Source organism: Accipiter gentilis, chromosome 29, assembly GCF_929443795.1.
Source record: "Accipiter gentilis chromosome 29, bAccGen1.1, whole genome shotgun sequence".
In the NCBI taxonomy this organism is placed as follows: domain Eukaryota; kingdom Metazoa; phylum Chordata; class Aves; order Accipitriformes; family Accipitridae; genus Astur; species Astur gentilis.
In genome coordinates, this window is record NC_064908.1 from 4492966 (window position 1) to 4505712 (window position 12747).

At 60.8% G+C, this 12747-nt stretch overlaps 1 protein-coding gene across 6 annotated transcripts in view; it reads right to left on the reverse strand.

Annotated features, from left to right (window-relative positions):
* Positions 1–12747, reverse strand: part of FOXP4 (forkhead box P4) — a 62835-nt gene that overhangs the window by 5401 nt on the left and 44687 nt on the right. For all 6 annotated transcript variants that reach the window (XM_049832695.1, XM_049832690.1, XM_049832691.1 and 3 more), the window contains 8 exons: positions 7710–7857; positions 6966–7170; positions 6577–6681; positions 3958–4045; positions 1819–1902; positions 968–1169; positions 789–865; positions 466–567 (listed from right to left, as the gene is read on the reverse strand). In XM_049832695.1, the coding sequence (XP_049688652.1) occupies positions 466–567; positions 789–865; positions 968–1169; positions 1819–1902; positions 3958–4045; positions 6577–6681; positions 6966–7170; positions 7710–7857 (1011 nt within the window). The remainder of the gene's footprint in view (positions 1–465; positions 568–788; positions 866–967; positions 1170–1818; positions 1903–3957; positions 4046–6576; positions 6682–6965; positions 7171–7709; positions 7858–12747) is intronic.

The window sequence follows — 12747 nt, forward strand, 5'->3', positions numbered from 1 at the left end:
CTGACGGTCTCCGCAGCCACCAGCGCTCTCCCTCCATCCCCACGGACCGCAACCCGCATCCCCGGCCACCATCGAGACCTGGCCGCCGCGTCTCGCAGCCCGGCTGCGGCACCTCACGTTCACGGCGTGCCACCCGCCCCCGGGTTATCATTAACCTTATTTGCTATTTCGAGTGTCTTGCTCTTTTCTCTGCCCCTCTCCCGGCACCAAGGCTCCGCAGAAAACCCCAGGTTCCTACACTGTGGCCCTCTGCCGTATCCTACTGCATGGATGATGTGTCCCCAGAGACCGGCGATGCGTTTTGGGTGGAAAAAGGTGGGATTTATCCACAAAATCATTTCCTGCACCATCTCAGAGCTATGCAATGAACTGGTCGTTTACCACAGATGCCCATATAAGTTGGAGCACCTCCTGCAGCAGGTGGGATGGGGTGAGCCCCACGGTGCTGAGCGGGGCTGCTCTCACCTTCCAGGTGGCCGTGTTCCTTCGGAAGTAGGCAAACATCCGCGTGAACCAGTTATAGATTTCGTTCAACGTTAGCTGCCTGTCGGGGGTCTCCAGGATGGCCTGGGAAACCAGAGAGGGGACAAGAGCATCACTCGTGATGCCCTGGTGAGGTTCAACGTCTGTCCCGTGGCGAGGCACGAGAGGCAGAAATGGGGGTTCAGCAGGCACGGGAGCCCCCCCAGGACTGAGAAAGTGGGGGAGAGTGCAGCTTTGCCCGAGATGCCCGGCAAGCAGGTCTCAGGGTGCAGAGCTGAACCCCGCGGGCACAGGGAGCCACTCACCTGCCGGATGAGCGAGGCGTACGTGAAGGGCGGCCGGACATCTGCGTTTTTGTAAAACTCGTGATTCTGTGCAAGTTCTGGAGGGGGGACAAGAAACAGGGGGGCGGGGGGTGAAGGGACCCACTTTGGGACCCAGAGACCGCATGATGGAGGGTGCTGAGCCCCACCCTGGAACTCACCTGAAGATATTGGGGTGCAGAACTTCTCCGAGTTTCTCCTACGGATGGGCCCCACGTTGTGTAAAGTGGAAGAGCTGATGACAGAGGGGCCCTGCCGCAGGGGGGTGATGGGCGCCGTGGCGGAGGTGGGGGGATGAGGTAAGCCATCGGGGAACGTGTCAGAAGTGCTCTTGGAGAGGGTGGCACTGGAGACCAGGTTCAGCTGCACGGACAGGCGGAAGGGAGGATGGGCGGTTGGGCACCGGTGCGGGGAAGGCAGGGACGGGGAGAGCCCCCGGCACACCGGCAGCTCGGCAGGGCTGAGCCGGCTCATGCCGCAAATTGGGCGGCGAAGGGCTTGCAAGGGGGGAAGACTTGTTTGGCTTGGCAGGGATGAGATGCAAGCATGGGATGGGATGCAAGCATGGGATGGGATGCAAGCATGGGATGGGATGCAACTGCAGGATAGGATGCAACCATGGGATGGGGATGCAACCGTGGGATAGGGATGCAACTGCAGGATAGGACGCAACCGTGGGACGGGGATGCAACTGTGGGAGAGGATGCACCCACAGAACGGGATGCAACCGCAAGACGGGATGCATCCACTACACGTCCGAGCTGGTGGAGCAGCACAACATGCCAACACAGGCTGCGTTTCACTCCCACCTGATGCCTTGCACCGGCACAAGGGCCCAGGCTTCACGTGCCGGAGCAGAGTCAGGGCATGCCCATCCCGGGGAGCCTGTCCAGCTGGGCTGCGGTGCCCACGTGCAGGGCAGGGAGGGGATGGCAGCCAGCGGCAAGAGGAAAGGGGAGGAGAGGGGGCGGCCGCAGGGACGTACAAGGGCAGGAGGGGGACGCACGCTTACAGGTTGGCTGAAAGGCTTTGGCTCTGAAGGTCTCATGTGAAGATGGGCCATCATTGCTTGGAGACGCTCGCTCTCCTTTGCCAGCTGTGGGAGGCAAGAAGCAGAAGGGAGACGGTCAGGCAGTGCCGGCAGTCACCGTGGAGGTGCCCTGGGCCTGGAGGAGGCGCCCACCAAGCCCCCAGCCCTGGTTCTGGGCAGGGAGCATCCTCCAGCATCCCCCGCAGGAGCCACCTCCTCCCTGATGCTGAGCCCTCCCAAGAGCCCCATCAGGGCTGTGGCTCTGCGGGGGGCTGCGGCACCCATCGTGGGGGGCACAGGGGCCGCCGCTGCTCCGGCTCCGTGTGTGCAGTCAGATGAAAAAAATCGACGGTGGAATGGAGTCACTTCCCATGCCTTCAGGCTGCCATCCACCAGCACGGCTCCATCCTGGCCACACACCGCAGCCCTCGCTCTCCCTCCTGGGTGCTCTTGTCCCCGGGGCCCGGCGCCTGCCGTCCCCATCCCCTTCGCCCTCCTCCAGCCTCTGCTGTCTCCCGCTCACCAGCAGCTCCCCGTCCATCTCCCCGTCCCTCTGTCCGTCCATCCATCCGCCCGGATGTGCAACATCGCTTTAATTGTGCACTCCCGCCTGTTTACTCCCCAGAGTGCGGAGAAGGGTGAAATATTCACTGTGGCACCAGGAGAGATTTTGAACCCGGCGGAGGCGATGGGATCTGACACCCGCTCTCTTCCCGTCACCTTTCCTTTCCACCACGACCCCTCAAGCTTGGGGCTCAACCACATCCCCGCATGCTGCCGTCTCCCCGCTAGCCAAGCCCCCTCCCCGGGCAAGCGCCGGAGCTGGGAATTGGGCGAGGAAGGAGTTAAAGGCAGGAGCCGGAGCAGAGTTTGCTGCAAGTTTGGAGCAGCTCGGATGCTTTTGCGCTGTCGTGGTGCTCATTAGAGCTGACAGGTCTCCCCTCGTGATGCAGACGCTCTCCACCGGCACAGCGGGAGCTCCGCGCTGAAAACTTTATAATTGGTAGCTCCGGTGGCAGGTTCTCCTCTCTGCACACGCAGCCCTTCAGCTTTTTTTCCCCCCTTCCTTTCCCTCCCCTCTTTAAGCCCCAGTAATTGCTTTCAACCTCTCGCTTTAGCGAGGGCTGGGGAGCAGGATGTGATCGCATGGCTTTGCCCAGGCGGCTTGGCAGCCTCCCCACCCGGGCAGGTTTTGCTGTGTGTCCCCCCCACCCCACAGCCCCCATTATAGTAACTCCAGGCAGAGGGTCTCCCAAGGCTGCCGCACAGCGTGGCCCGCTGCCCCCCCGGGGCTGCCGTCCCCTGCCATGATACCCACAGCCACGCACAGCGATGGGCACAAACCGCTTTGAGCTCTTGCCAGCCCCTGGCCAAACAGCCGGGCACCCAGGCAGCGTCATGCCACGGGGGTCTCGGTGAGCAACCCTCTGACAGAGACCCCTGCCCCGTCCCGCTTCCCTCCTCAACTGCTTTCAAGTCCCAAGATGAAAACCCTCCATTTCCTCCTATTTTCCCTACTCCCTTCTCTATTAACCGAATTATGCACAACACATCGGGGAGTCGGAGACACTGGGAAAGGCACTATTTCAAGAACTAACTTTCCAAAAATAGCACCCTGAAGTTGGGCTCCAAAGACCATCCTCAGCCACTGAAATAAGTGGCCTGATTTCCAAAGAGCCCAGCAGCCCCGTGGCTCTCGCTGCGGCGGCACGACGGCTGGGGCACAGCTCACATCCCGCCTGTGGGCATGGACCCCACCAGGCAGCACATGCCTTCCAGGTCCGTGGCATCTCCTTGGACCCACAGGGACACTTTGGGCAGGAGGGATGGCTTGCCCCTTCCTCCAGCCCCGTCATCATTGTGCAGGGATGCTGGTATCAGATGGGGAACCAGTTTGAGGGTTCCCCAGGTCTTGATCTCCACCAGGATGCAGTCCAGGGCCAGCACTCCCATTTGGGAAGGATGCTTAAAATGAGTCCCTGGGGTGGCTGGTTATCTCACTACGGTCCCGACCGACCTTGCTAACCCCCTCCTGCAGAGAGCAGCCAAGACACAGCACGCAGAGATGGAAAGGAGACGGCTTTTTAAACCCGTGTCCTTTGAGGCTGAGGCAGCACCCACCTGTATTTCCAGCTGCTGTACCACTTGCATCTGGACTCGACACTGGGCCGTGCTTCGGTCATCAAGTGCATGTTCTGTATTGAGGTGTCTGGGGAGGAGAACACCGGGGTTTATGCCCAGACTCGCCCAAAATGTGGACCCTCTGCTGAGGCCACACCTGGGATCAGCCCCAACCTGAAACCCCCTGTACCACAGCAGAGCCTGGGGATGCCCCGGCACTGCTGCCCAAAGCCTGATGAGCAGAAGGGAAACTGAGGCACGAAGGAGGGCAACCAAACTGGGCTGTGCCTCCTCCCCAACCCTGGGCTGGAGGGCAGCCGTGGACAACCAGCCCTGCCCATGGCTCCTGCGGTGTTCAGGAGCAGTCACCGGTTGATGGAAAGTCCTTGAGAAAGCTGCTGGCAGGAGGTGTCCAGGAGGACCTGAGGAGCAGGTTTCCAGCACAAAGGCGGCATTATGGAGGTTTAGTTACACCCTCTAAGGAAATCCCCGAGGTGGAAGGTGACATTTCCAGGATGCTCCTCATCCTACTGCTTTCGTGCCTTATGTTTATAAGGCACTTTATGTTTATAAAGCACGAGGACCTTTGGTCCTTGCTGCCCTCCCTCCTTCTCGGGGAGGGGAAGGGCTCCTGGCAGAGGCAAGCAGCCAGTGATGGGGACATCACTTGCTGCAGAGCCACGGACATCCCGGCATCACCTTGTGGGGGTCCTCGCCCCTGGACCCAGCAAAGCGGCAGCCTGGGGACGCATCCAGCCCTGAAGATGCCGCGTGGCCGGGCCATGTCTTTGCTGGGGTGAGTGCAAACCTGGGGGGGGGGTCCTTACCAGAGGAGTGGGACAGGTCGGAGGGGGATGTAGGGCAAACTGGACCAGGGGCAGCCCTGAAACACCCCAAAAGGTGGCACCTGATGCTGGAAAACACACAGGTGTCCCAGGGCCGTGGGCCAATGCTCTCCAGGACCGAGAGTGAGATACTTCTGCTGAGACATCCCAGGAGAAGGTGCCTCAGGAGTATCTACCCTCGGTCCGGATGCAGAAGATGGCGGAATCTCACCCAGCTGTTTGCAAGAGACTTCCAGCCCCAACTTGTAAAAACAAGTTAGGTAACTGGGACCAGCTGCCAAGCCTGCATGTGAGCAAACCCCGCTGGTGTCTCAGCCCCGCTCTGCAGGGCTTCAGCTGGCCCAAGCTGCCTGCTCCTCTGAGGGCACAGCTGTTTCTCCAGGGAAAAAGCTGTCGAGAGCCTAGGCTGTGCTGAGCAGGAATGAAGAGGTCTCCCACTGACCCTCACAGGCTTTTATAAACCACTGCTCAAAAGATGCACTGCCCCTTTCCACCCTAACACTGAGGCTTTCTGAGCTACTCCATGGAGATGATGCTCAGAGGAGGCTCGAAGCCGGTGCCCGGACCCAAAACAAAGTCCATGCTACAGCTGGGCTCAGCCTTTGGGAGCTGGAAGTTTTCCATCTGTCTGTCCCACACCCCGACACTCGCTCACATTGGCGGAGAGGGGACAGAAACACTTCACTAGTGCTGTTGCGGAGGCTGCCCCTCGGGAAACTTGCTCCTGCAACACTACGTGTGCTTGGGGGGGGGGTCAGGCAGATGCGACGCGGGACGCAGGGACCCTACAGCCCCGGCCAGCGCAGCAAGGCTCTCCCAGCACCGTGACCCAGCTCCGGCTGTCCCCTGTCAACCCCAGCTCCAGCTTCCAAACCAGAGCTTGCTTATCTGCCCCACGCCATGAACACAAGCCCGGAGGGGTGGGAGGAGATGTCTTATCTAGGTTCACCCCGAGTCACAGGCAGAGGAGGAGGACGCAGGAGCCTGACTCATTCACTCAGTGGCCACCAGGCAATGCTGTCCCAGCCTTCCCAGGCTGCCTTCGCACCTCCTCATCCTCCTGTGCAAGGCCTCTGCCCAGCTCCTTCCCTGGGAACGAAGAGGCCAGCGCGGTCTGCGGGATGCTCCCACTGGAGCCAGCCCCAAGTGCGTGGCAGCGGACGGGATCAGTTTGTAAAAACCCAAAATCTCGCTGATGGAGAGCGAAGCAAGCGCCCGTGCATCTCGGCTGCTGCACCGAGCAGACAGCCGGAGAGGCGGGGGGGAAGGAGCAAGCAAACCCGTCAGTTCCTTCTGATGTCTTTGCTAAAAATCCGGGCTACAAAGAGATCTAATTGCAAATGAACTAATTAAGTAAACCTCTGACGAAGCGTGAAAACAATTTGTTTGACCCTGACGCTAGCAGAGGGCTCTTCGACAGCAGAGTTAATCAGTCAGCGCCGGAGCCCACAAGCGGTGTCAGCGGGCTGCCGCGCCGCCATCTGCTTCCTCCTCTCCCCTCGCCCCCCAGGAGGGGAGCTGCAAACTCCCCTCGCCTGCTGCCTGCGCCTGCCCGCTCCTTCCCCCTGCATTGGGTCTCTTCTTCTTTAGCAGTAATCCCTGGTGTGGTTTTTTCCTTTTGCATCGGGCTCCCCTGGCTCTGGGCAGACAGACTTTGGGGTGTCTGGACATATTTCCAGGGTCTTCCCCTCCGCCAGCCCCACGCTGTCCCAGCCTGAGAGCACGGGCTCTCCCCTTCTCTGGCAAAACCTCCCCCCAAAAGGGGAGCACTTACTTGACAAACTGTCCCAAGTCCTCACAGAGGGTTTCGCAGCCGGGCCACTTGCACTCTCCGTGGCCGTAGAGCGGGTGGGAGCCGGGGGTCTCTTCGTGGGAAGAGCTGCAGAAGAGGAAAAGGGACCGTCAGATGGGACAGCTGTGATGCTCTGGCATTCCCATGTCCAGGGCCAGCCCTCGGGGACCCACGGGAGACCCCACAGCAACGGCCCCCGTCCTCCGTGGGCACATGGGCACAGCAAAACAGCGACAGGACTTATTTATGTGGTGGGCAGAAACCCCCCAACCCTCCCAACCCTGTTGCCAGCCCTGCGGGTGACAGATCCTGGCCCCTTCCACCTCTCCGGGGGTAAAAACACAAAGTGCCAGAGCCCGACCCGGCTCTACCTGTCCCTTCTCGGCGTGTGCATGGTGCTCTGTCCATTGGGCAGAGGGTGATGGGAAATGGGAGGCGAGACCTTGGCGGCCGAAAACGAGGTAGAGTTGGAGGTGTTGGTGGTGAGGTCGAGACCTTCTTGCTTAATGCTGTCCTCGACGGGCTGGGTGGCCGTGACCTCCTTCCAGAGCTGCTGGAGGTCCGAGGGACACACAGCTACGGCGCGGGGAGAAAGCGCCCGCCGTCAGCGGCGAGAAGGAGCAGCACCCACTGGCACCCATGCACCAGGCTGGTTCGGGACCCCACGGGCTCCCTCCCTGCCCGGCTGGCGCAGCTTGGCTCCCTGAAGCTCAGGCAGCCCGGCACGGACCGTGCATTGGGAAATCACTACCCGAAGCTGGGCACAGCCCTCAGTGCCGGCAGCCGGGGAGAAGAGGCTGCCTGACCCCATCGGGAAGCCCAAAACAAGCCGCCCGCAGCACCCGGGAACCCCGCAGAGCTGTCCCCGGAGGGAAGGAGACCCCAGCACCCTCCTGCAGGAGGAAGCCGGGGGCTCAATCCTGCAACACAACCCAGCTCAGACTCCCCCAAGCTGCTCCAGCTGTTAATGCAATCCGGCCCCAAACTTTAGATGGATGCATTAGGAAAAGCAATGCCCCAGCCCCCTCCCCGCAGCCTTCCCTCGCCCGGAGCAGGGAGAAGGTGCAGCCGCAGGGTCCCCCAGCACTCTCCCCACCCCAGGCAGGGGTCCTTACCTTGGGGCAGGGTCTGCAGGGGCACGGTGCCCTGTCCCGGCGGGAGGCTCACCAGCCCCTGGCGCTGCAGGTTTAACAGGTGCTGCTGCTGGAGCTGCTGCATCTGCAGGAGCTGCTGCTGGAAGGCCAGCTGCTTGTTCCCTAACGGCTGCCGGGAGACAAAAGGGAGAAATCAAAGCACGTTATTTCCAGCCTCGCAGCAGAAGCCTCGCAAGGGAGGCAGGGGCTCGGCGGTGAGGGATGCCCGCGGCGGCGGGACCGTGGCCGTGCGTGCCTCCGTCCTGCTGCCGGGCCTGCTCAGCTTGCGGCTGAGCCGGACGGAGGCTTTGATCTATCGGAAGAGGAGGGGAAGAAAAGGAAAGGGGAAGGGAAAAATAAAGCACTGAAAAGAGAGGGAGCGAGCAGAGCCGGGGGCTTGCTCAGAGCAGAGACCCAGCTCTGCCTGCAACGTGGGCAAACCTGCAAACCCAAGCCGTGGGGTCCCACGCGGGGAGGCTCAGCCGCAGGGCGAGCTCCCACAGGCACCAAGCATCGCCGAAGGAAAGGGGGCTCCCAGCACCCAAAAGGCATCCTGGATACACAGCATCCTCCTTGAAGCAGGGAAACGGTCCCTATTTGCCAAAAAATGACCATTACGAGCCCCTTCTTGTCTACAGGGGAGCAGGTGCCCAGCGCCAGTACCGGTGCCCCCACCCCAGCCACGAGCATCCCCCCAGGTAGGCGACCCTCCCACCCATCCCCAGGAGCCGGCCGCGCTCTGACCGGCACGGCTGGCCCTAAACTAGTTAGGCAGGACAGGTCCCTGGGGAGGCACCAAGAAATCCATGAGAATTAACTGAAGGGGAGAGAATTCAATTAGGGATGGGGACAGGCAGCTGCTAATCTGAGCCGGCCACGAGAGGGGAGCTGCCCCAGGCCTGCCTGGCCTCATTAGCGGGGGCAGGCGCCTCCGTAACCCCTTGAACCCCTCTGTTTGCGCAGACGTTATTTGCAGGTTGCGAGGAGCCGGGCTGGCAGGCAGCGCAAGCCGGCTGTGCCGCGCTGACCGGCCCCGGCAGCAGCCCAGCCTTTCCATGGCAGCTCCGTTATCCTGAGCAAGAAAAGTGCCGGGGTCCCTCTCGGCAGAGCGAGCCCCCGCCTTGGCGGAGCACGTCGGTCAAGCCCGTGCTAAGGTGCTTCCCCCCGATCTTGCTGTACTCGTGAGCGGGGGCACTTTGCAGCCCCATTGCTCAGCCGAAAAAGAAGTATTTTCACGTCCGTGTTCTTGCTGATGAGTGCAAAAGCTTTTTTCCTATCTTCTGGCTGGGTCTGAGCATCGTGGGGATTCAGGCCCCGGTGCACCAGGGCTCCCATGGACCTGGCACAGCCCTACCTCGCTCTCTCCGTGATCCCTGAGACTGCATCTCGCTCTCTGCTCAACAAGGAACAGCAAACAGAATCTCCGTGGCAAATCCAGTACACGGCTTAGTTTGGAATCAGCACGTGTCGCTGTACCCGAAGCAGCACCCCGGGCCTCGCGGGATACAGGTGGTCCCTTGCAGATGCTGCCGATGCTGTGGCTTTGTGAAACGGAAGGCGAGGATGAGCTCCAGGCACTGCCCTGCAAAATCCCTGCAGTCTGCAATGTAAGGCATGACTGCGAGTCCTGTCTAGGGCACAGAGAGAGTTTAAATCTGGTTTCATCAGTCTCAGAGGGATGTGCGGACTCGTCCCTGTCCTGTCCTGTCCACCTCTTGGCCACAGTAGAATTGTCTCCTCAGGGTCAAGTCCAGATTCTCTTTGGCTTTGCCTCAGTCCTGCACCTCTGGCGCTTGAAGATAAAGGCACAAATCAAAGAAATTTCCGCTCAGTGAAGAGAAATCCCTGCGCTCACCCTTGCTCCTGAGCAAGGTGCTGAGCCAGGAGGGCTTCAGGCCATGGGACTGGATGAGACCATGGACAACGATGGAGGGAAAAAAAAGCAGGACCAGGCTGTGTGCCCGAGGGTCTTAACAAAGGCAGCGCTGTCCCCCCCGGCGTCCCCATCCCCTGCGAGGGAAAGCTCTGCCATCCCGTGGGATGGACACTCATGTCCTTGCCTTGGTTAGAAACAGCAGCTGGGATGGGATGGGATGGGATGGGATGGGATGGGCTTCTCCTCCTCTTCCCGGCTCTGCTGCCACCCTCCCCGGGGGGGGCCGGGACAAGCCTGGGCTCCGTTGCAAACACAGCCTCATTCATGGCACTTCCAGGCTGCAGAGCAGGAGGAAATTGGGAGCGGATAAAGTCATGAGGATCCCCGGGGCACATCGCCTGCGCCTCATATCCCGGCTGGGATCTTCCGACCTGGCCTCACCAGAGCTGTGGCCGGCAGAATCAGACCCCGCTGAGCCCCCGGGGGACCGGGTAGCCCTGACCCACGTGTGGTTCTGGCAGGGACGATGTTGTCCACATTGAACCTGCACCTTCACGTGCTCCAAATCCACATGCGCATCCTTCCAGCTTCACCAGACCACGAACACGGGGACCAGCCTCAGGAACACGAGTCCTGGTGCCCAGCAGATGTGCAAACACCTGGGCTAAGCCAAAACAAGGACCGCTTCTCTCTGGGGAAGCCAATTTGCCAGTCCCTAGAGAGCAACCGCTGCCCGTGGAGCCAACAAACTGCCCGGGCTCAAAACCACTGAGCGCAACGGGTGAAGAGGTGCACCCACGTGCAGACCCACCCAACAGCACCCACCAGCCCGGGGGCTCCGAGTCAAGAGTTTGCCCTGGAGAAGATGGGGCAGCGTGAGCCTGACTTTCAGCCCCAATCTTATAAAAAACCTCACTCCCCGGCCATTTCCCCATGAGCTTTGCTCCTCTCCTCTCCCTCTGGCAAGCCCCAGCTGGGCAAATGCTGGCTGAATCCCTCCCAGAGGGGACCTTCCAGCACCCACCGGAGGAGCTTGCTCTGTGTTAAGGCCGGATCCTGCGTCTGGCCCCCACACCCCCCCATCCCAATCCCGCCTCCCATCCCAGCGCGGGGGCTCGGGGTCCGGAGCTTCGCCTGCGCTCAGCGTACATTAGACGCAGATGACTGGGTGCAGCTACCGGGGTAAGAGCCGCCGTCACTTTGATTTATGAGCACATCAGGAGGAGTTTCGGCGTGACACGCGGGACTGACAGGAGCAGTTCATTAAGCTGACACTGAGGTTAGGCAGCCGGCAGCTCCCCCTTGCCACCCCCCTCCCCTGCCCTGCCAGACTCAGGAGAGGGACAAACACCCCCCGCTCCGGCAGCTTTGGGGGCACACGGAGCCCCACTGGTCTCGCCCCCAGGGGATACTGGGGTCTCTCCATCCAGACGCCGCTGGGCTTGGAGAGGCAAAGCGGCTGGAGAAAGAGCGGGACGGCAGACACCGGCTTCGCTGCCTCTTGCCACGAGGACGAGGGGCTGCCTGGAGCCGTCCCAGCCCTGCGCCGCAGCTCCTCGCTTCCCCTGCGCCCGGGATGCTGCTGGGGGTTCACCCTGACACCCTAATGCAGGAAAATGCTCTGGGCTGGGCTGGGATGTGCTGCGCTGCAGCTCAGCCCCATCCCGGACCAGCTGCCTCGCTCGGCCCCTTCCTCGTGGCTCCTCGCAGACCGCGGACACCCCCCACATCCTCTGGGACAGGATGCTGCCGACAGGCGCTTCCGACACGTTTCCATCCTCCGCGGTCCCTCTTTTCCTGCTCTCCCCTTCCCCGCGCCCGCTGGGGGATCTCCAGCTGCGCCGCTCCTCCTGGGGAGATCTGAGCCGCTGCTCCATGAGATGCTGCTACCTGCTCCCGGCACCTTCCCCGGCGCGGCACAAAGCCGTTCCCACCTGCTGATCCCCCTCCGTGCTCACAGGCGAGCCGCCGACTTACAATTACACCAAGGCGAGTCCTTGAAATCAAGCAGAGGGAAAGCAGAAGGCGCTCGGTTTACAAACCTTGCAGTGGGGCCGTAATTAAATACCACCGTGGATTTCCATGAAGGAACCGACGCTGGCCAAGAGCGGCTCTGCGGCGGCATCCCAGACACGCCAGCTATTCCCCGCGCCGTCGGGGGAAGCAACGGCATCACCGTTCCCAGCAGGCAAGCGCTGCTGCCGAACGCAGGCTTTATTAATAGCAGCTGCCCAAATTCATGGGGTGAAGCTGACTCCACAAAGCCTGGCTGGGGGTTTTGGGGAGGGGAAACACCACGACATCTACTCGCAGGGACACCCTCGCTGTTTTTCCTGGCCATGGGGTGGTGATGCTGCCAGGAGCTGGACACGCATCCCTTTAGCAGCATCTAATGCCCCTTCCCCCCTGCCGGCCACTCAGACTTTCTTAGCGGATAAATTTCTCGTCTCCTCTGTACCATTTAATTAAAAGTTAACACGCGCTTTTTAAACCAGGAGCCTGCTAAGCAAGCCCTTTGTTAGAGCTTAATTATATCCCCGTTCGTTGCTGCAATATAACATCGCCACGGCCAAGAGGAAAGTCCTTGAGGAAGCTCAGATTTATGCCTCCCCTGTTCCTGGAGCATGAGCAGCTACTCCAGCTCCTGGAGATGGCTCCGATAAAGCCTGACCCCGCACACGCTGCGTAAATATGCCAACATCCCGCAATGAAAGCCCAGGTCAAAGTCTATTGAAGGCTCGAGTGGGTGCCAGCCTGACCCCGAGCTGCTCGAGCCGCTCTATTTCCCCAGCACCGGCATGTGCTTTGCTGTCAAGTCCCTGCTGCAGCCACCCCAATGCGTAGTCTGGGTTTAAATGCTTTCTTCCTCAAAGGAAAGCTGAATTTTGAAGTGCTGAGAATTGAGGAGTGTAAATCAGGGGGTTGGATTTTAGGAGGGGTGATTGCAATAAACAGCCCCCGCACCCTGTTTCCCTGTTTGCTACTGATACTTGGCTGGGGTCAGGGACTGAGCAGCTCAGCTCCACGTCCCTCTGCCCTGGGAGCCCAAGGAAGGGTGCCCGATAGAGAGGGCAGTGATGCCAGACATATATCAGCACCTGCAATGCAAAACACCCCCTCCCACAGTACCACATGCACTGATCT